At 36.0% G+C, this 20,051-nt stretch overlaps 1 protein-coding gene across 2 annotated transcripts; it reads left to right on the top strand.

Moving 5' to 3' along the window:
* The first annotated feature begins 11,545 nt into the window (after window positions 1-11,545).
* On the top strand, window positions 11,546-19,169 carry LOC104219713 (auxin response factor 19-like). 2 transcript variants are annotated; one of them, XM_070174365.1, is made up of 13 exons: window positions 11,546-12,222; window positions 12,821-12,936; window positions 13,777-13,875; window positions 13,969-14,025; window positions 14,168-14,323; window positions 14,409-14,493; window positions 14,594-14,684; window positions 14,925-15,089; window positions 15,213-15,411; window positions 15,492-15,630; window positions 16,312-18,143; window positions 18,226-18,416; window positions 18,528-19,169. In XM_070174365.1, the coding sequence occupies exons 1-13, from the start codon at window positions 12,165-12,167 to the stop codon at window positions 18,661-18,663; spliced, it is 3,324 nt and encodes a 1,107-aa protein (XP_070030466.1). In that variant the 5' UTR covers window positions 11,546-12,164; the 3' UTR covers window positions 18,664-19,169. The 2 variants fall into 2 exon arrangements, with proteins under 2 accessions (XP_070030466.1, XP_009768741.1); XM_009770439.2 differs by having other exon boundaries at window positions 12,824-12,936.
* The last annotated feature ends 882 nt before the right edge of the window (window positions 19,170-20,051 follow it).

Consider the following 20,051-nt stretch of genomic DNA (forward strand, 5'->3'; position numbering starts at 1 on the left):
CCAATTCTGTGAAGCTGAAGAAAAGTGTGGACCGCACATGGAATTGTACGGCCGTAAAAACTTTGAAAGGGCATTTTTGTCTGAAATTTTCATCCCTGTATAAATAGACGAGTTTCACATTTTTAGGTTAACTTTTGACATCATCAGCTACAGTAGTCGTTTTTCTTTACTTCTTTTAGTAGTTTTTCATCTTTTGGATTATTTTAACATAGATTTTGTCATTTATTTTGCAATATTAGTTTAATTATCATCTCTTCTTCTATTTCTTCAATTTCAAGCATGAGTAGCTAGATTTTTACTAGGGTTGTGACCCAACCCTAGTGTATAAGGCTTATGGGTGTTTGATTTAGTGCTTTTTATGATTGGGTGTTTATTATTTAGCCTTGTTCATGCTTTAATTTATAAAATTGATGGTTGCAAACATTAGTTCATGCCTATTTGACTTAGTTTCTACTTGAGAAAGAGATACTTAGTCTAGGAAAACTTAGCTAACAATGAACTTGGTCAATCGAAAGATTGATAGTCCCAATTAAACGGTTCAACCTAAAGATAGTAATAACCCGACTTGAGCTTTTATCCACCATTTCGTGGTACACCCATTTGGACTTGAGAAAGCCAAATTGGGCAAAGTCACTATCTGACCGAGAGGTATTAAGTGGGTAATTGAATGTTGATAGCTATAATTCACCCTGACCAATAAAACAAGCATTAAGGTTTATATCCCATTAGGCGAACACCTAGGTGATGGTCACAGCCCTATGCTTTTTGCAAAACTTGAAAAACAAATAAATTTTTTTTCCTAATTTCATTTCTTAGTTTAAATTAGACCTAGAAACAACCCGAGTCTGTGAATTGATGTTTGATCCACAAAAATTGAGCACAACATGAGGCAGCAGCAACATACTTAGCTTCAGCAGTAGATAAGGCCACAGACTTTTGCTTTTTGGTGGCCCAAGACACAAGACATGAGCCAAGAAAGTGTGTCATACCTGAGGTGCTCTTTCTATCCACAAAACAACCTGCATAATTAGCATCATCATATCCCACTAAGTTGAAATTACTACCTTTTGGATACCATAGACAAAGGTCAGTGGTGACTTTTAGGTATCTCAAGATTCTCTTAATAACAGTCAAGTGAGACTCCTTTGGATTTGCCTGAAATCGAGCACAAAGACCTACACTGAAAACAATGGCAGGTCTGCTACCAATGAGATATAACAAGGAACCAATCATTCCCCTATACAACTTCTGATCAACAGATGAACCATGTTCATCTACATCCAATTTTATGATTGGTGCTATAGGAGTGTCAATTTCTTTGGAATCTTCCATTTTAAACCTTTTAAGCAACTCTTTCACATACTTCTGTTGATAGATCATAGTTCCATTTGAGATTTGTTTAATTTGTAAACCTAAAAAGAAATTAAGCTCACCCATCATATTCATTTCAAATTCACTCCCCATTAGTTTAGAAAATTCTTTACTTAACTTGTCAGTAGTTGTTCCAAAGATTATATCATTAACATATATCTGAACTACCAAGAGATCTTTACATTTTTCTTTCAAGAATAAAGTATTTTTAATTTTACCTCTCTTGTAGTCATGCTCAAGAAAGAATTTTGATAGTCTTTCATACAATTCTCTTGAAGCCTGCTTGGGCCCATAAAGTGCCTTATCAAGCTTGTACATATGATCAGGATATTTATCGCTTTTAAAGCCCGGAGGTTGCTTGACAAACACTTCTTCCTTTAGATAGCCATTGAGGAAGGCACTCTTGACATCCATCTAATGGAGAGTGAATTCCATGTACGCAGTAAAGTCTATAAGGAGTCTAATTGCTTCCAATCTTGCAACTGGAGCAAAGATCTCATCATAGTCTATGCCTTCTTATTGACTATATCCTTGAACCACCAATCTTGCCTTGTTCCTTGTAATTATTCCATCTTCGTCAAGTTTGTTTTTGAAGAACCATTTTGTGCTAATTATTGATCTGTCCTTGGGTCTTGGTACCAGATGCCAAACTTGACTTCTCTCAAATTGGTTGAGTTCATCTTGCATTTCATTCACCCAGTCTGCATCCTCCAAAGCCTCAGCAATATTTTTAAGTTCAATAAGAGATAGCAAAGCGTCAAAAGCACAAAGATTCTTCAAAGAAGATCTGGTTTTGATTCTAGAGGTTGGATCAGTAATTATGTTCTTAATGGGATGAGAACTTTGGTACTTGTAAGGTTTCACAACCAGCTGGTTTCCCCTAGGGGTTCCTTCACTGTTTTGTTGCTGAGGAACATGTTCATAGACAGGTTCCCTTAAGGTTTGAGGATCGATTCTTCTTTGTTCAGTTCCCCTTGTCAGGTTGTCCTGGGTAGAAGAACATGTTCCATCACTTGTTCCTTCCTCTGGTGCAGCTTCAGTCTAGGCTGTGGTTTCATTTGAGTTTCTTACCAGCCCAATTGCTTCATCTTCATATTCCTACCTCTCAGAAAGAATGTTAGTTTTATCAAAAACCACATGTACACTTTCTTCTACACACATAGTTCTTTTATTATATATCTTATAAGCTTTACTATGTGAAGAATACCCCAATAATACTCCCTTATCACTTTTGGGATCAAATTTACCTAGGGAGTCTTTACCATTATTTTGCACAAAGCACTTGCATCCAAATGCCCTAAAATGGGATATATTTGACTTTCTCCCTTTAAGTAACTCATAGGGAGTCTTCTCAACAAGAGGTCTAGTCATACACATATTTATGCTATAACATGCAGTGTTCACAGCTTCTGCCCAGAAACTATGGGATAGTTTACTAGAAAGAAGCATAATCCTGGCCATTTCTTCCAATGTCCTATTATTTCTTTCAACTAATCCATTTTGTTATAGAGTCCTAGGAGCAGAAAAATTATGATCTATGTCATCCTCATCACAAAGTTCAGCAAATTTAGCATTTTGAAATTCAGTACCATGATCAGACCTAATTGATGCAAGTTGATTACCTACTTGTTTTTGAGTTTTTCTAACAAAAGAAGTAAACATATCAAATGTTTCATCTTTAGATGTTAGAAACAATGTCCAAGTAAACCTAGAATAATTATCAACAAGCACCATAACATATCTTTTACCACATCTGCTCAATGTTCTCATTGGTCTACAAAGATCCATATGGACCGGTTCCATCGTTCTGGTGGTGCTTACCATTTTCTTGATTTTGAAAGAGGATCTTACCTGCTTCCCCCTTGCACAGGCCTCACAAACTTTATCTTTCTTGAACTTAATGTTAGGCAGTCTTAAGTCCTTGGAGACTAGTTTGTTGAGTTGACTTAGACTGGCATGTCCAAGTTTTTGTGCCAAAGGAGGGGATCATTATCCAACACACTTAAACAAGTGAGTTCATTATCTGAGAGTGTGGACAGATCCACAATATATATGTTGTTCACTCTTTTTTCCTACAAAACTATCTTGTCAGTGATAAGATTAATCACAAAGCATTTTATAGAGGTGAATACAACCATGTTACCTCTATCACACAATTGTGATACATTTATAAGAATGTACTTCAGTCCATCAATCAGGTAGACATTCTCAATAGAGTGAGAGTAAGTCTTACCTACCTTGCTAACCCCAATGATCTCACATTTCTTCCCATTTTTGAAGGAGACATTACCTCCTTTAAGGTCCTCAAGTGAAAGGAACTGGTTCTTGTTTCCTGTCATATACTTTGAGCAACCGCTATCCATGTACCATATTTGGTTGCTCCCCTTCACTTGGACCTGCAAAAGGAAATCAGGGGTTAGTCTTAGGAACCCAAACTAGTTTGGGCACCTTTCTATAAGCAAAAGGATGAATCAGATTCTTTTTAGCCCAACTTGACATCTTATTTTTCCCTTGAACAAATTCTTTGTTCTTTTGACTTGCCTTTTCTTTTGCAGTGCATTCACTTTTATAGTTACCAGTTTTACCACATTGTGTGCAAATTTTATTCTCAGGAAGTGTGAGGTACTTGCTTTTGGGATCCCACTTAGGTGTAGGGTTACCAAAGCCAAGTTCTTTTCTGTTGCTACTATGGTGTTCTTGTAGCCATGAAAGTGCATCGGAGGACCTATTGCATTTACAGGTTCTGTCTAGCTCATACTTGACCTTGCTTAGATCCTCCTGAGCCCTTTTGTACAACTCATCTTTCATTTTCCTACATGTTCTTCCAAAGTGAGTTGTGTGTGATCAGCTGTCCTTTTACCTGTTCCTAATTTCAGTTTTAGATTTTCAAATCTAAGTTCTAGGATAGTTGTTTCAAGTTCACGAACCTGGTTCTTTAGCACATCATTTTTGCTTTCAGTTTCACTAGCCCTATGTTCCAGATTTTCGCACTTAGATTTTAAAACTACACTCTTTTGACAGCTGTTCCTTTTCATTATTTACATCCTCAGAATCATCAGTTAGTTCTAGGAGCAACTCAGATAACCATTCCTTAGACAAAATTTGATCTTGTCTTTCAGATGAGAGACACTTACCTCAGCTTCTTCATCAGATTCTCCAATGGCTATAAATGCTCGTTCATCATCATCATCATCACCTGAGCTTTCATCTGAGCTCCCCAAGCAGTGACCATAGCCTTTGCTGATCCTTTGTTACTTTTCTTGGGTTGAACTTGTTCCTTTGCTCTGCTCTTTCCTTCTTCCATTCAATTTCCCATAAAAGACAGTTCTTGATGTGGTGATCAGTCTTTCCACACTTGTAGTAGCCATTATTGGTTTGTGTCTTAGGAGCCTTTGGTTGCTATAGCTTCCATTTCTTGAAGAATCTTTTCCTCTCCTTAGGTACTTCTTGAAGTCTTCGGTAATCATATTCATTTCATCATCTTCCAGATCAGAGCCTTCGGTGATTCTGAGAGCCAAAATCCTTTCCTTCGTAGATAAATCCATCTTCATGGTCTGTCTCCTAAGTTAATAAGCAATAAGATTTCCAATAAATTCATTCAGTGGGAGAGTAGCAATATTCTTTGATTCTTAGATGGCAGTGATTTTACTCTCCCAAGTGATAGGCAAAACTCTAGTCAATATCTTTATCCTTTCTTCTTCAGGAATAATCCTTCCAAGAGATTTCATCTCATTTGTCAGTGCAGTGAACCTTGTGTACATTTCTTGAATATTTTCTCCTTCCTTCATGGTAAAACTCTCATATTGAGAGTACAATAGAGTTCATCTAAATTTCTTCACGTGAGGTGTTCCTTCATGAGCCACTTGCAGTGTGTCCCAAATTTGCTTAACAGTGGTATAACCTTAGATTCTGTTGTACTCATCTGGACCAAGTCCACAAACAAGCCATTTCTTGGCTTTAGCATTCTTTTCCCACTTCCTCAAGTCTGTAGCAGTGCAATCAGCTCTTGTCATTGGCACATCTACTCCTTCAAAAAATTTCTTCAAGGTAGCCAATGGACCATCGGTGATAATGTCCCATAGCTCATAGTCTTCTCCTATAATATGATCTCTCATCCTGTTTTTCCACCAAGAGTAGTACTGGCCATTAAAGAGTGGTGGCCTAGCAGTGGATTGCCCTTCTCAGTTTCCAGGTGGTGCACTCATGTTGATCTTCTCCTAAGGTGTTAGCCTCTTCAAGGATAACCTGTTCTGATACCAATTGATGTTTTATACTTCAATGCCACACAAGAGGGGGGATGGGTAATTTGTGTGGTGTCCAATCTTCGCGTGCACAAATTATAGAAGGACCTGGTTCTTCTATGTGTTCCGTATACTACTATTGCAGAAATAATAAATGCGGAAAGTAAATAACACATGTATTTTTACGTGGAAAATACCTGGCTCAAAAGGTAAAAAAACTACGACCTACTACTTAGTAGGAAATTTCCCAACACTTATCTAAATTACTGAGCCAAAATAGCATTTATAAAAACTCTTTGTAAACCTACGGATTACCTCTAATCTCGTTGTGGCAACCAACCTCTAACTATTGCGACAACTTCGAGTTAACTCTAACTTGAATAATCAGAGTACCTAATACAATGGCTTCTAGATAATCTGAAAGGTACAATTTGCAAACCACCTACTACAGTGAAACTAGAATAAAAGAGAGACACTTGGAATTAGTTCTTCTATCTAGTTCATGTAGCTTCAGGTTCGCACACTTGAATCACACAAGAATTGTTTGCAAAATGTCTTGCTATTTTGCTCTCAATTCACGATTAACTTCAGCTTTTGTGCATGTCTGTAAAGTGAAAACATCCTGAAATATACAGAGTTAGCAGAATAGAAAATAACTAGAGTTACAATACAATAATATTCCTTGGCAGAAGAGCTCTAGTTATCTTCAACTTCTAACTCCTCCTTTATCTTGGACAAAGTTCTCTTCGAGTAAGGATTCCTTCTCCTTATCATTTATACAACATTTTCGATCAGGAAATATCAAATATAACAACTTAAGCTTATCTCCCTCACGTGCATCCCTTATGCTTGAATCTGCCTGTGTCTGTGTACATTGTGGATGGATCTGGTCCATGTTTAAGTTCTTTTGTCAATCATCAAAACAACTTTACTTAGGGCCAATACTTTCAAATATAAATTCTTACCTCTAAATAAAATTATTATTCTTCAAATTCTACTATAAATTTAAACAAGTAAACCATATAACTAATAATACATTATGAAACATCTAGGAGTGGTAATTTGAACCTAAACCCATTTAACTCGCCCACCTCGTTCAAGGTTGAGCTGGTCAGTGACCCGTCTATTTGTTAAATTCAACTCATCTTGACCCAGCACATCTCAACCTATCTAAAGTTGAGCTAATTTTTAGCCCTAATTAATCCATGAGTAACTTTGCTAAAATATCTTTAAAATAATTTTTTTTGTTTGATATGTTTATATATAACCATAGCAAAAGAAAAAAAATCTTATTTGATAATTAAACAATTCAGAAGAAAATAACACACACTAATTAAAGCTTGGTAAGAATTGGGCGGATTGGACTATAATCCAAATTTTAGCACATCAACCCAACTCATCTCAGACCAAGTAATTTTTGGGCGAGTCATTGACCAACCCATTTATTGACTCTGCCCATTTTAACCCGGCCAAAATTAGGTCAACCTGTCCATTTGATACCCTAGATACATCCAATCTAAATGCTTCCATTGGGAAAATTTTATTTTGTGTTTCATACAACTTAAACTAGTTGTATGAGGCAATTTTTTTTTGTCTCGCAATTTTGTGGACCCAGAAATGTAATATTGGGGTCCATAAATTTGTAAGACAAAAAGGAGCCTCATACAACTAATGTAAGTTGTATGAGACACAAAATAAAACTTCTCCTACCATTGATATTTTGACGTCTTGCGACGTTATAAGCGAACTAAAACAAAAACAAGAAGTTAACGAAACCTGAAAATTGTTGTTTTGATACGGATAATATACTTGAGAAGCAATTAGGAAATTACAAAATTAATACGTAGTAAAATAAATAAGAAAAGATGTCCAAAATGCACGAAAAGAAGTTTAGAGCTGTTAACATCACTTCGAGGTGTGGGTCCAACAATTGGATTTTGGTGTTTTCCTTGATGAACCAAAATTAGAGAAGACAAAAAAGGAATTAAGTTGGGTAATGATACTTAAGTGTATAGATAAGAGACTCTTTCGTTGCTCTGCGCATGCCAAGTAATGAACATGTCTCTGCACATGTCAAATGTTTGTCATGATTTGAACTTTATTGAAACATCATGTTTAGGGATATTTAAGTCTAAATTTTTTATTAGTGCATTTTTGATTTTGTTGAAAGAAAAACATGTAGTGCATTTTAGATGTGAAATCAACTAAATTGTTCCCCACACAATAACTAAAGAGAATTTTGATGCATTAATTAATTATTGCTAGAATCCCTTTATTTTTTCCTTCAAAATAAAAGCAAATTTCCTAGTATAACTTCAGATACCTTAGTTACTCACTTAATAGACTCTGTATTTGACATAGAATAGCTTATAATTATTGTATGGAGTCCAACTAATTGCTATGACTATATTTATGATGACTCAGACAGTTTATACTATAGCAAAATTTTACCATCATTATTAATCCTAAATTTGTGAAACAAGACAAGAGAGGTTGCTCTGATGATCAGCATCACCCACCTACAATCCTAAGATTGTGGGTTTTGAGTCACCAAAAGAGTGATAGCTCCAACAAAATGGGAATCAAATGGGAGGGGAATTAAAAAAAATGTGACACAAAATATTTATGAATTGGGTATATTTTGGTGATCATTCACAGAGCAAGGAGAAAGAAGACATAGCATCGAGAAATAGCTCCGAGAATGAATAATTTAAGTACTCAATTAAAATTAATTATTTTTAGCATGAAATAAAAAAAATTTATACTTAGCGAAAGAAAATTGTCAATCAAACTAAAATGTAAAGGCAAAGAATTAGATTATTAAACAGCAAAGAACTAGACTAAAAATATAAATGATAATATACCATAAAATTTTAGAAACTTTACATAATATATATATATATATATATATATATATGTGTGTGTGTGTGTAATAATAAATTTAAATAGCTACTTCTACGGTTATTTTTTGATTGAAACCAAAATCAAACCAAATTTGATCGGTTTTTAAAATTCAAAACCAAAACCAAACCAAATTTGATCGGTTTTTAAAATTCAAAACCAAAACCAAACCAAACCTAAAATGTATCGGGATTTTTGGTCGGTTTGGTTCGATTTTTCGGATTTTTATGAACGTCCTAATGGCTAATTCGAGGAAGCCAGTGTTTATTTATCAAAAGATATTCCTAACATATTTCCATCATAGAAAATGGCACCATGTAGCTGCTTTTAACATCCTTATTACGAACACATGTAGCTATTACAAACATTTAAAGTTTACTTAGCTAGTTTTATCAAACCGTTCATGTTAATGTTGTTGTTTCTTCTTCTCAAGACCCCAGCTCAGTGTCGAGCCTAAATTCGGATTAAAAATCTGAATTTGAATTGCATTCAAACTTTAGACATAAGGTGTGAAGTTAGACTTTGGCAGAGCCTAATTTCAAATTCGACGGATTGAAGACTGAAACCTCACACCTTCGGTTGATTTTGAGGCTGCTAAATTTTACTTTGAGTATTCTTTAAATAGGAGTCTTAAAAATGATTATTTGTGCTAATTACTCTGATAAAATTATTTTTGATTGGACAAGAAAAGATTTCCTATATAGAAGAAAATATGCTTTCAAGATATGAAGGGACTTTTATGAAAGACCCTGCCTTTCATACTTTAGTAGGTCTTCGAGATTCTTTAGATGACTTATGTTAAAGGAATATCTATTTAATTCGATCAATTCATACAAGACATTTTTATTAAGGAATCTTCAGAATCACTGCTTATTTTTAAACTCAAAAAATTAATTCTGAATTTATTTTTTAGTACCGAAAGAATCACAGTAAGCAGTAAAGAGTGGGAAAACGAAGAAGAAGAGGAGGATGACATATTTTTCTTTGATGAAAAATGATAATTATATAAATGAAAAATAATATACGTCCTCCTTTCTTATGGGTTACTTTTAAGGTTTTTCGCTTTCTATTTACATACGTAATAACTAGTGTACTGCATAAACCCCAAGTTCTCTTGCGACATTTTATTCTGTAGTCAATTTTTTAATTTTCTTATGAATTTACTAGTCATTCTACTAACGAGGGCAATAAGGTCAGAAAGAAAGTGATAGACTGATAGTGATGGTCTACAGCCACAAAAGTTCAAGCCTGAATTGCATTCATCCCACTCCCAGTGGTAATTCTTCTATCTTTTACAATGTTTTGGCCACTAAATTTTAGTGCCAATGACTGAAGTTTACTATGAATAATTATTGTAACAACAAGAAACTTTTGGGGACTTCAAGAGGGAGGCTACTTCGGTAATACATAATTGGATCGTGAAAATTGCATGTTTGTATTATTGTATAGTTTGTTGAATTGTACAACAAAATATTAAAGAAGGATTTTTAAATTCTTAAATATGTTAGATATTTTTATGACTATAAAAGTATGTTACTAGAGTAAATAATAAATTTAAAAAGTAAATTATTTCAGAATATAAAACTTTTTATAAATATAATGAAAAAAAGAGTGCTAAATAGAGTGGAACATAATAATAGCATGTTTGACCAAACGCTTTGGCCAAACCCCTCAAATTTTGGCCCAAAAAAGTACTTTTAGCCAAAAAAAAATTTGGCCAGATAGGCTAGTAGTTTGGGAGAAGTAGAAAAAAAGTAGATTATTTTCAAAAGCACTTTTGAAAAATATACATTTAAAAGCAATTTTTAAAAGCTTGACCAAACACTAATTGCTGCTCAGAGGTACTTTTCAAATTAATTAGTCAAACACAAACTCTTTCTCACCAAAAGTACTTTTGAGAAAAAAAAATACTTCTCAAAATAAGTTGATTTTTGTTGTTTGGTCAAATAAGCTATAAGTTGATGATAGTAATTCAAGATATACACCGAAATAGTACATCTTTTCCTTTTCAAAAAGTGGGAGTATGTAAACACAAAAAAGTATATTTTAGAAACTTTTCAATTATACTTAAAGTTCGATTTATAATCACACACTAGTAATACCCTAAAGTTTATACGTGGTATATTATTTGATGCAATAATAAATCCTTGTTCCTCTTACGCACAAGTTTAAAAAGGACAGAAGCTTTTACTTCCTTAATCTTCCGAGTTCTATCTCAATCAACTTCCACTTTACTTCATTAATAACTATATAAGGTAGTCAGGTAGATCAATTCAAGAGATATATGATTGATAAAAAGGGTAATTTTGAGAATTCATGGAAATTTGAAGATCCTTCATTGATCATGTGAAATAATGTTAAAAAGCGCATTTTTTTCTTATCCCAAGAAGATTAAAAGAGAAAAAGATTTGAATTTGAATTAAAAGAAAACCAGTGAAAAAAGAGAAATATACTTTTTTTTTTTTGTTTTGCTTTATAGTGTTCACTATCCGTTTTGTAGTCCCAACTACTTAACTTTAATATTACATAAGATTCATTAAACAAGAAATATTCCCTATTAAAATTCTTCTATTACACTCAACTTGTTTGGATGGATTGCATGTCATTTCATAATGTGTTTGTATTATTTTGATAGATTGTATCATTTTTCAATCGTTTCATAATGTGATGCACCATCAATATGAATAATAAATTTGTGATATTATAAAAAAAAGTAGGATACAAAATAGAATTATTATGTAAAAATATAAGATAAAAGATAAAATATGTTTATTTAATAATAAGGAAGGCAAGATGAGAGAGAAAAAAAGTAATAATGTAACATAAGCTAACACTTTTCGTTATTACAACGATGACTTTAACCGTACGATATATAAAATTTAAATAATAATTAAAATAAATATTATATTTAAATAACAATACGATATGGATGACAAGGTTAGAAATCCTAACCTCTAACACTGGGTAGTTTAAAGAGAAATAGGACAAGTTGGCCATTCTTTCAGCTCAATGGTCAAACTTTTGTGAGGCCACCTTAATAAACAGAGATAGAGAGAGTCAGAGGGAAAGAGACAATAAAAAACAGAGACATATACTTGATGAGAGCACAGTAGCAAGCAGAACAAATAAACAAACAAAGACATGGACAAAGTAAAAAGAGCTTGCTTTGTATTAACGAGAAAGGTAAAAAAAGAAAATATTTACATAGTGTGTGTGTGTGTGTGTGTGTCTGGGAGGTGTAGTGTAGAAAAGGGGGCAATTTAAAAGTGAAAGTGCAGCATTTGGTCTCTGTATTCCTCAACATCTCCTCCTTTCCCCAAAGCTTCTTTGTCCCCTCCACTTTTTCTTTACTCCAATATCCAAAAAAAAACACTTTTCTCTTTCTCCCTCTTTTTCCGGCTACCTTTTTCGCCGGAATAATATCCTTCTGGCCGCCGGCAACCTTCTGCTATCTCCTTTTTCCTGAGCTCAGAGATGTAAAGTAAGAAGAATCAGTATGTATTTCTATTTGATTCATTATTGAGTTTGTTCGAGCTGGGACTTTTGTGGGTTCAGTGCAACTCCGATTTGATACCGGCGAGATGAATCTCATGTGAGGTTTATGTGGGGGTGCTCATTTCAGCTGGAAAAGGAGTCGCCGGAATAAGTAAAATGAAGACGCCGGTAAACGGAGCCGGTGCCGGAACTCAGCAGGCTTCTGGCAATGAAGGTCAGTTTCTCTGTCTTATACACAAAGGCATTGTAAGAATAACAGAATCAAAAAGACATTTTTTTTTCTTTTCATTCTTGTCTTTTATTGTTTTTAAGGATTTTCAGTTCCGGGAAAATATGATTTTCCTTTCTGTTTTATTCTAAATTTTTCCTATCCTTTTTCCTCCAATGACCAGAAAATTATGAGTAGAGACTCCCCAATTGTCTTGCTTACACGTGGGGAGGAGGTACTAGTCAAATTTGGATATTTTGCTTCAGTGAATTTTCCAGGAAAATATGATCTAAAAGAGGAGAGAAAAAGATTCACCTTTTCATAGCTTTTGAATCTAGCAAGAATGAGTAAAGCTCTCTTTTTTCAACCCCTTTATATGCTGGCAAGATCTTTTACACTACCAGATTAATTAAAAACTTTTCACAATTTATGCGTGTAGTAAGTGCGGATTGGTGATTTACCAGTTACAGCATGTTAAACTATATTGAATGGGAAAATTTTATGTTATCAATGTGTATAACTTAAATCCTTGATTTTCTTGAGAAACAAAGGCGGTTATAACTAATGAACTACTGTGGATTGACTGGTGGGGGGTTTCTGTTAGCAGATGAGAAGAAGAGAATAAACCCAGAGCTATGGCAAGCTTGCGCCGGACCTCTGGTGAACTTGCCGGTCGCTGGGACCCACGTTGTCTACTTCCCTCAAGGCCACAGTGAACAGGTAACATTTAACCCTTTTTACCTTCTTGTTTGCTAACATGAGCTAGTATGGTGTTCCTGCTTAAGATTGGCCTTATTATGCCATTTGGCTGGGTTGCTGCAGGGTGTAGCCTAATCACTGACTTCATGTATTGGTAACTTCGCGGTTGTTACTGTTGATTTTACTAGTGGTATGCATTGTATCTTCTGTGTCCATTTTCTGTTAGTAATTTGCGCTTTTATCTTTTTTGTTCTCGGGCAGAGGGAGAATAGTACGGGTTCGGCGAACCCAGTATCATTGGTCCAAATCATGTATTTGTCTTATGAAATTCATTAAATATGTATAAATTATTAATGTAGAACCCAGTAACTTAAAAGATTTGGAATCTCAAACCCATAAGCTTCAAATCTTGGCTCTGCCTCTGTTTTGTTGTGCTGCACGCCTGCACCTACATAATAGGGCTTTTTCTGTACTTTAGGCTAGATGGAGATAGTGTTGTTGTTCAATTAGCAAAGCTGGTAACTCTTTTAATGTCTTCTCATAACGAAAACTTGTAGACAATCCTTTCTAGGAGGTGGCGGGGTGGGACTTTAAATTGATTACAAGTATAACATAACCAAGTGTCATATGGCTGAAAGAAGAGCATATAGTCATTCTTGTTAGTTAGGATTGATAAAAGTGAGTGTCAATCTATGTTCTTCTTGAAGTTGCTAAACCAAATGAGAAGAATGTGTCATTTCTATGTCTATTGTTATACATTACTATCAGTTCTACAACTGAATCTGTTTTGTGCATTTGGAAAGATTCGTTCTCAATCCATAGAGTCAACTCCCCTGATTACTATTGCATGTATATTTTCAGGTTGCAGCGTCTATCAAGAAAGATGTGGAAGCTCAAGTTCCAAACTATCCAAATCTCCCGTCAAAGTTAATTTGTCTTCTTCACAATGTTACACTGCATGTATGTATAGTTCACAGTTGACTTGTCTTGATAAATGTTGTCCTACATTAATTTATTTGCTTTAAGAAAATGATTATCCTTTTTGTTACTTAGGCTGATCCAGAAACAGATGAAGTGTATGCCCAAATGACACTGCAACCAGTTCCTTCAGTATGGCTCTTCCTTGATATCTTCAATAGTCCTTTTTTTGTTTTGTTTTCGTTGTTTCATCTTGCTGTTTTCCTCTCCTTTCTAAGTATAGCCTGTTCTAATTTAATGTAAAACTCAGTTGGCGTGACCTTTTCACATGCAGTTCGACAAGGAGGCATTACTGAGGTCAGATTTGTCTATGAAAGTAAATAAACCACAACCAGAATTTTTTTGCAAGACCTTGACCGCAAGTGATACAAGCACTCATGGAGGTTTCTCTGTGCCTCGACGCGCAGCAGAGAAAATATTTCCTCCTCTGGTAAGATCCTTTATATTTTCTTATGTAAAGTTTTTATCTGTTGTTTCTATATCTTATGTGCGACACGCTACTTGTTTATAATCAGGATTACTCACTGCAACCACCTGCTCAAGAACTTGTGGCTAGAGACTTGCATGATAACGTATGGACCTTTAGACATGTTTATCGAGGTAGGTTTATTTAGCAGTTACATGTGGGTTCATGAGCTTGAGTATAGCTGAATGAGAATTATGCATTTTTCCGGGGTCTTACCTATCTCTCATCATTCAGGGCAACCCAAACGACACTTGCTAACGACAGGGTGGAGCCTTGTCGTGAGTGGAAAAAGGCTTTTTGCAGGTGACTCGGTCTTATTTATTAGGTATGAAAATGGCAATGATATGCCGACATGAAATATTGTCTCTGAATTTTGAAATCTGGGAACAGGCAAATGTAATCATAATTATAATCCATAGACTATAATGGAAAGCTAAGTACATTCCATGATAAACCATAAAAGGGTATTTTAGACTGCAACAGAATCTACACACTTGTCTTAGTCTCTTCCTACTCGGTCATTTGCTTTTAATCTTACTTGTCGCCCTTTAATCCTTGTCAATAGGGATGAAAAGCATCAGTTTCAACTAGGAATTAGAAAGGCAAACAGGCAGCCGACCAACTTATCGTCGTCAGTGTTGTCAAGTGATAGCATGCATATTGGCATCCTAGCAGCGGCAGCTCATGCAGCTGCAAACAACAGCCCTTTCACTGTGTTTTATAACCCAAGGTCAGTGTATTTATTTTTGTGTAGGTCTATATATGCATCAATAACCTCAAGAGCTACCATTGTTTCAGTCCTTAATGATATTTCCTATCATGAGATTTACAGTCTAGCCTCTAATATGAACAGGGCTGGTCCTTCTGAATTTGTGATTCCTTTAGCAAAATACTACAAAGCAACTTATAGCAGTCAAGTATCTCTTGGCATGCGGTTTCGCATGATGTTTGAGACAGAAGAATCTGGAACTAGAAGGTATATGGGAACAATTACTGGCATCAGTGATATGGATCCAGTGAGGTGGAAGAACTCTCAATGGAGGAACTTGCAGGTAGAAAAAAAGTGGAGCTATTGCTCTCTAATTTCCTCTCTACTTGTCCAACTTATTCAGCTGACACCTATCTTGATTAGGTCGGTTGGGATGAGTCAACTGCTGGGGAAAGGATCAACCGAGTGTCTATTTGGGAGATTGAACCTATAACAGCACCCTTTTTAATCTGTTCTAGTCCGTTCTTCAGCTCCAAGCATCCAAGGCAACCTGGAATGCCAGGTAGTTGAGCAATTTGTTAACAGAATTCCATTTAATAAAAGTTGATGTGGAGCAGTTAGAATTTGCCTCTTGTTTCCAGCCAATGCGGACTTGTCTTTTTATGAAGGTTTCCTCTGAGAATGTTTGATCGGAATGTTTTTACCGGTTACAAGGAGGTGGACCTAGGATTAACCTAGTTATAACAACAACAACAACAGCATACCCAGTATTATCCCACACCGTGGGGTCCGGGGAGGGTTGTGTGTACGCAGACCTTACCCCTACCTTGTGAGGATAGAAAGGTTGTTTCCAATAGACCCTCGGCTCAGGAAAGCATAAGCACCACATTAATGAAAATATAGACAAGAAGGGACAGTACCAAAAAGTCATATAAAAGCAAAATAAAAACAACAAGATAGTAAGGATTAACCTAGTTATAAATAGGTGATATTTGTACAGAAAATTGACCCAAAATAAAAAGAAAGAAGAACCTTTTTAAGTGACAAAAGTAATAAAGAAACTTTGAACTCCAAGTTACCTTTGTTGTGGTCCTTGAATACTAAAGTTTTTCTGATAAGCTAATGCTGACGTAAAATATGAAATATACATCTAGAAGGATGCTTTCAACACAACAGTCATTTGCAAATGTAAAATACTAACTATCAAATTCTTAATCAATAGAGATCTATTACTTTTTTGCAGATGGTGATTGTTCTGATATGGATGGTGTATTCAGGAGGACAATGCCATGGCTTGGTGATGACTTTGGCATGACGGATCCTCAAGGTCTGCCCGGTCTTAGCTTAGTCCAATGGATGAACATGCAAAAAAACCCTTCTCTGACTAACCCGATGATGTCCAACTACTTGAATTCCCTATCTGGTTCTGTTCTACAAAACCTAGCTGGAGCGGACCTATCACGCCAGCTAGGTTTGGCAGCACCTCAACTTCAGCAGCAGCACAATTTGCAGTTTAATACTCAAAGGCCAAACCAACAGGGACAACAGCTTGAACAGCTCCAGAAGTTACCAGCGGCAACGCTCAACTCATTAGATTCAATTATGCAATCGCAGCAACAGTTATATGATATAAGTCAGCAACCAAGACAAAATTCAACTAATCAATCACTGCCTACAAGCCAAGTTCAAGCACAACTTCTGCAAGCTCAGAGTCTTGTGCAATCTCAGAATGTTCTTCCGTCGCAACAATCAATTCAAAACCAGCTGCAGAGAAACCTCCCTCAGAGCCTACCGCAGCAACAACCACAACAACAGATTCTGGGTCAAAGTCAGCAGCAAAATTTCATGTCGTCCCAGCCCCCAGATCCAGTTAACCAACATCATTTCTCTGAAAATCAAGCACAGTTTCAACTTCTACAGAAACTGCATCAGCAACAAAAATCACTTCTAGCACAACAATCTGCATTACAGCAATCTTCGCATCTTGGGTCAATCCAGGATCAGCAGAAGCAGTTCTTGGATGCATCGCAGAACTTTTCCAGGTCACTGGCAACAAGCCAAATGTTGGATGCGTCTCAAACCACGTCCACCTCCACTTCACTTTCCCACTCGCAGGTTGTGCAGCAGCAGATGACAAGAACAAATAGCCAGTCCAATCTTCGGTTTGTCCAGCCAACTCAGCAACCAAAGCTTCAGCAGCAGCAGCAGCAATATGGAATCTTACCAGACCTATCTGGACCAGTTGGCTACTCTCTACCCCGAACGACTTATCAGCTTGCCACAAATGGTAGTAGTTTAACAAGAACTGCAGGCGGAGGGCAGCCTGTAATGGATGAAGTCCCATCATGGTCCACCTCAGTGTCCACTAACAACTGTCAAAATGTAGTTCAGCAAAATTTGAATGGTCGAATCCATGAAAGCACAGGTGTGCGGGATGAAACAACCCACTATTCTGGACCCCTTTTAAATTCGAGTGGATTAGAAGTTATGTCTGCTAATAGTAACCTGGTTAAAGAGTTGCAACAGAAAAATGATGTTAAGCCGTCAATAAACGTCTCCAAGAACCAGAACCATGGGTTTTTGGCACCTCAAACTCTTAACACTGCAGGACACACATTGGATTATTTGGATAGTTCATCTTCAGCAACTTCAGCTTGCCTTTCCCAAAATGATGTCCAATTGCAGCAGGCTACAGACCCACCACTATCTTCCAGTTCTCATCCATTGATATTCAGAGATAGTCCAGACGGAGAAGTTCAGGGTGACTCAAGGAATGATATAGGTTTTGGAGCAAATATGGAAAATCAGTTAGGACTGCCTATGATGCCTGATCCTTTGATCACAAAAAGCTTAATGGGATCAAGGAAGGATTTCTCCGACAATCTCTCATCAGGAGGAGGCATGCTCTCTAGCTATGAAAACCCCAAGGAAGCGCAGCCTGAACTCTTGGCCTCAATGGCTTCCGAATATATGACCTTTAATTCAATTGATTCTACTATCAATGATGGTAATTTCATGGATAGAGGTGCCTGGGACCCACCGCCTCAACTTCCTCGTATGCGGACTTATACCAAGGTTGGTAGCCTTGTAAGGTGATTTAATTGGATCTCATTGTTTCTTAGAGTTATAACATTTTTTTGCATCATATCTTTCAAAGGTGTACAAGCGTGGTGCGGTGGGAAGATCAATTGATATCGGACGGTACTCAGGCTATGAGGAGCTTAAGCTAGATTTGGCTCGTAGATTTGGTATAGAGGGACAACTGGAGGACAGACAAAGAGTAGGATGGAAGCTTGTGTATGTGGATCATGAGAACGATGTTCTCCTGGTTGGTGATGACCCTTGGGAGTAAGTTCATAAATTATGCTTCTGTCAAATTTCCAGCCGTTTGCATTTTCTACAAAAAGAAGCATATGCCCTCTGACTTACATATTCTATACTATCATATGATATCTTCAGGGAATTTGTGAGTTGTGTCCGCTGCATCAAGATTCTTTCTCCACAAGAAGTTCAACAAATGAGCTTGGATGGAGATTTTGGAGGTAATGTCCTTCAACACCAAGCTTGTAGCAGTTCAGATGCGGGAGGCGTGTAATTATAGCCTGTTAACAATTCTTTTGAAGCTGGAAACTTACACAAAATATAGCTTCTAGGAATTTTGTTGGTCAAGCATGATGGAAGTTGTGCTGCCAAAGTTTTTCCTTCTTTTATACAACCAGTACAGTAAGCGAGCCAGCTCTTCGTGGGATCTTGGTATATTTAACGATCCCTTGATGTAACAGAGCTGATGCTAATCTTTGATAAAAGAAAAAAGGTGTAAGGTGAATATATGTGAGTAGTCTCTCATCACCATTGCATGGGTCCAGTCTAGGTAGGGAGCTCATGTTTGTAAGGGTAATCTGCTCTAGCATTGGTATTAAGGCAATAGAAGCATGGTGATTACCGCGAGACTAGTCCAAAATTCTCTTGTTCCTTTGATAGTTCCACGAGGCTTGATATTATCAGAGTGTATAGTTGTGTAAATATACTCTTTGATTGTTGTACAACATTTTACATGGGTGTGGTTAGCCCCCTATTTATAGGAGAAAGGTTTTTCATTAAGCTTCCCCTGTGAGCTTCATTGAACAGGATCCACAAGAGTATTAAATGGGATAATCCACAATTCAAACTATTTTTTTATCACATTAAAACAGTTGAATATCCCCTATACGGGCTATAACAGTGAAGTTACAAAGTTACAAATTTATATATAAAATTTATATATAACTCGATTATTATTTTAAGAGTGGCTATAAAGTGTCATTTTCCCTATGTATAAAAGTAAGCCTAACTTTTGTGTATTTCTAGGCAAGTCACTTAACAATTTGCAAAGACGAAACGTAATATTATGTAATCTGCTCTAGCATAGGTATTAAGGCAATAGAATGATGCTTTCCGCGAGAAAATTAAGGAAAAGTGACACTGTATAGCCGTTGTAAAAATAACAACCGAAAAAATATATAAAATTTGTATATATTTTGTATATATACATTTTATATGTTATATACAAACATTATATAAATTTTATATATTTTTTCGGCTACCAGATATAAATAGTTTATAGTGCGAGATAAAAGTGATAATACCCCGAAAATTAACCCAAAATCTCTTGTTTCCTTTGCGTCAAAGCAATGGAGTTTTCCGAGGGGAGCAGAGGATTCCATGAAGCTTGATATTTCAGAGTGCATAATATACTTTCTCCTTCAATCTTTTATTGGAAATATCAAGTATATTTGAGAAGCTGTGATATGTTCAAGCCCAGCAAATTTGTGAAATTTTAAGAAACTGTATGTACGCATTTTAATAAAATTCAGAGAAGCTATATTTGAGTTAGGCAATCGATTATTGTTCATTTTATTTTCTCATCCGAAGCATACGCCACAGACTGATTATGATTCGTTGAAATGCGCATCTAGCAACGATATAATCAAGGGAAACGGGACT

The sequence above is a fragment of the Nicotiana sylvestris genome, chromosome 5 (assembly GCF_000393655.2).
Source record: "Nicotiana sylvestris chromosome 5, ASM39365v2, whole genome shotgun sequence".
In the NCBI taxonomy this organism is placed as follows: domain Eukaryota; kingdom Viridiplantae; phylum Streptophyta; class Magnoliopsida; order Solanales; family Solanaceae; genus Nicotiana; species Nicotiana sylvestris.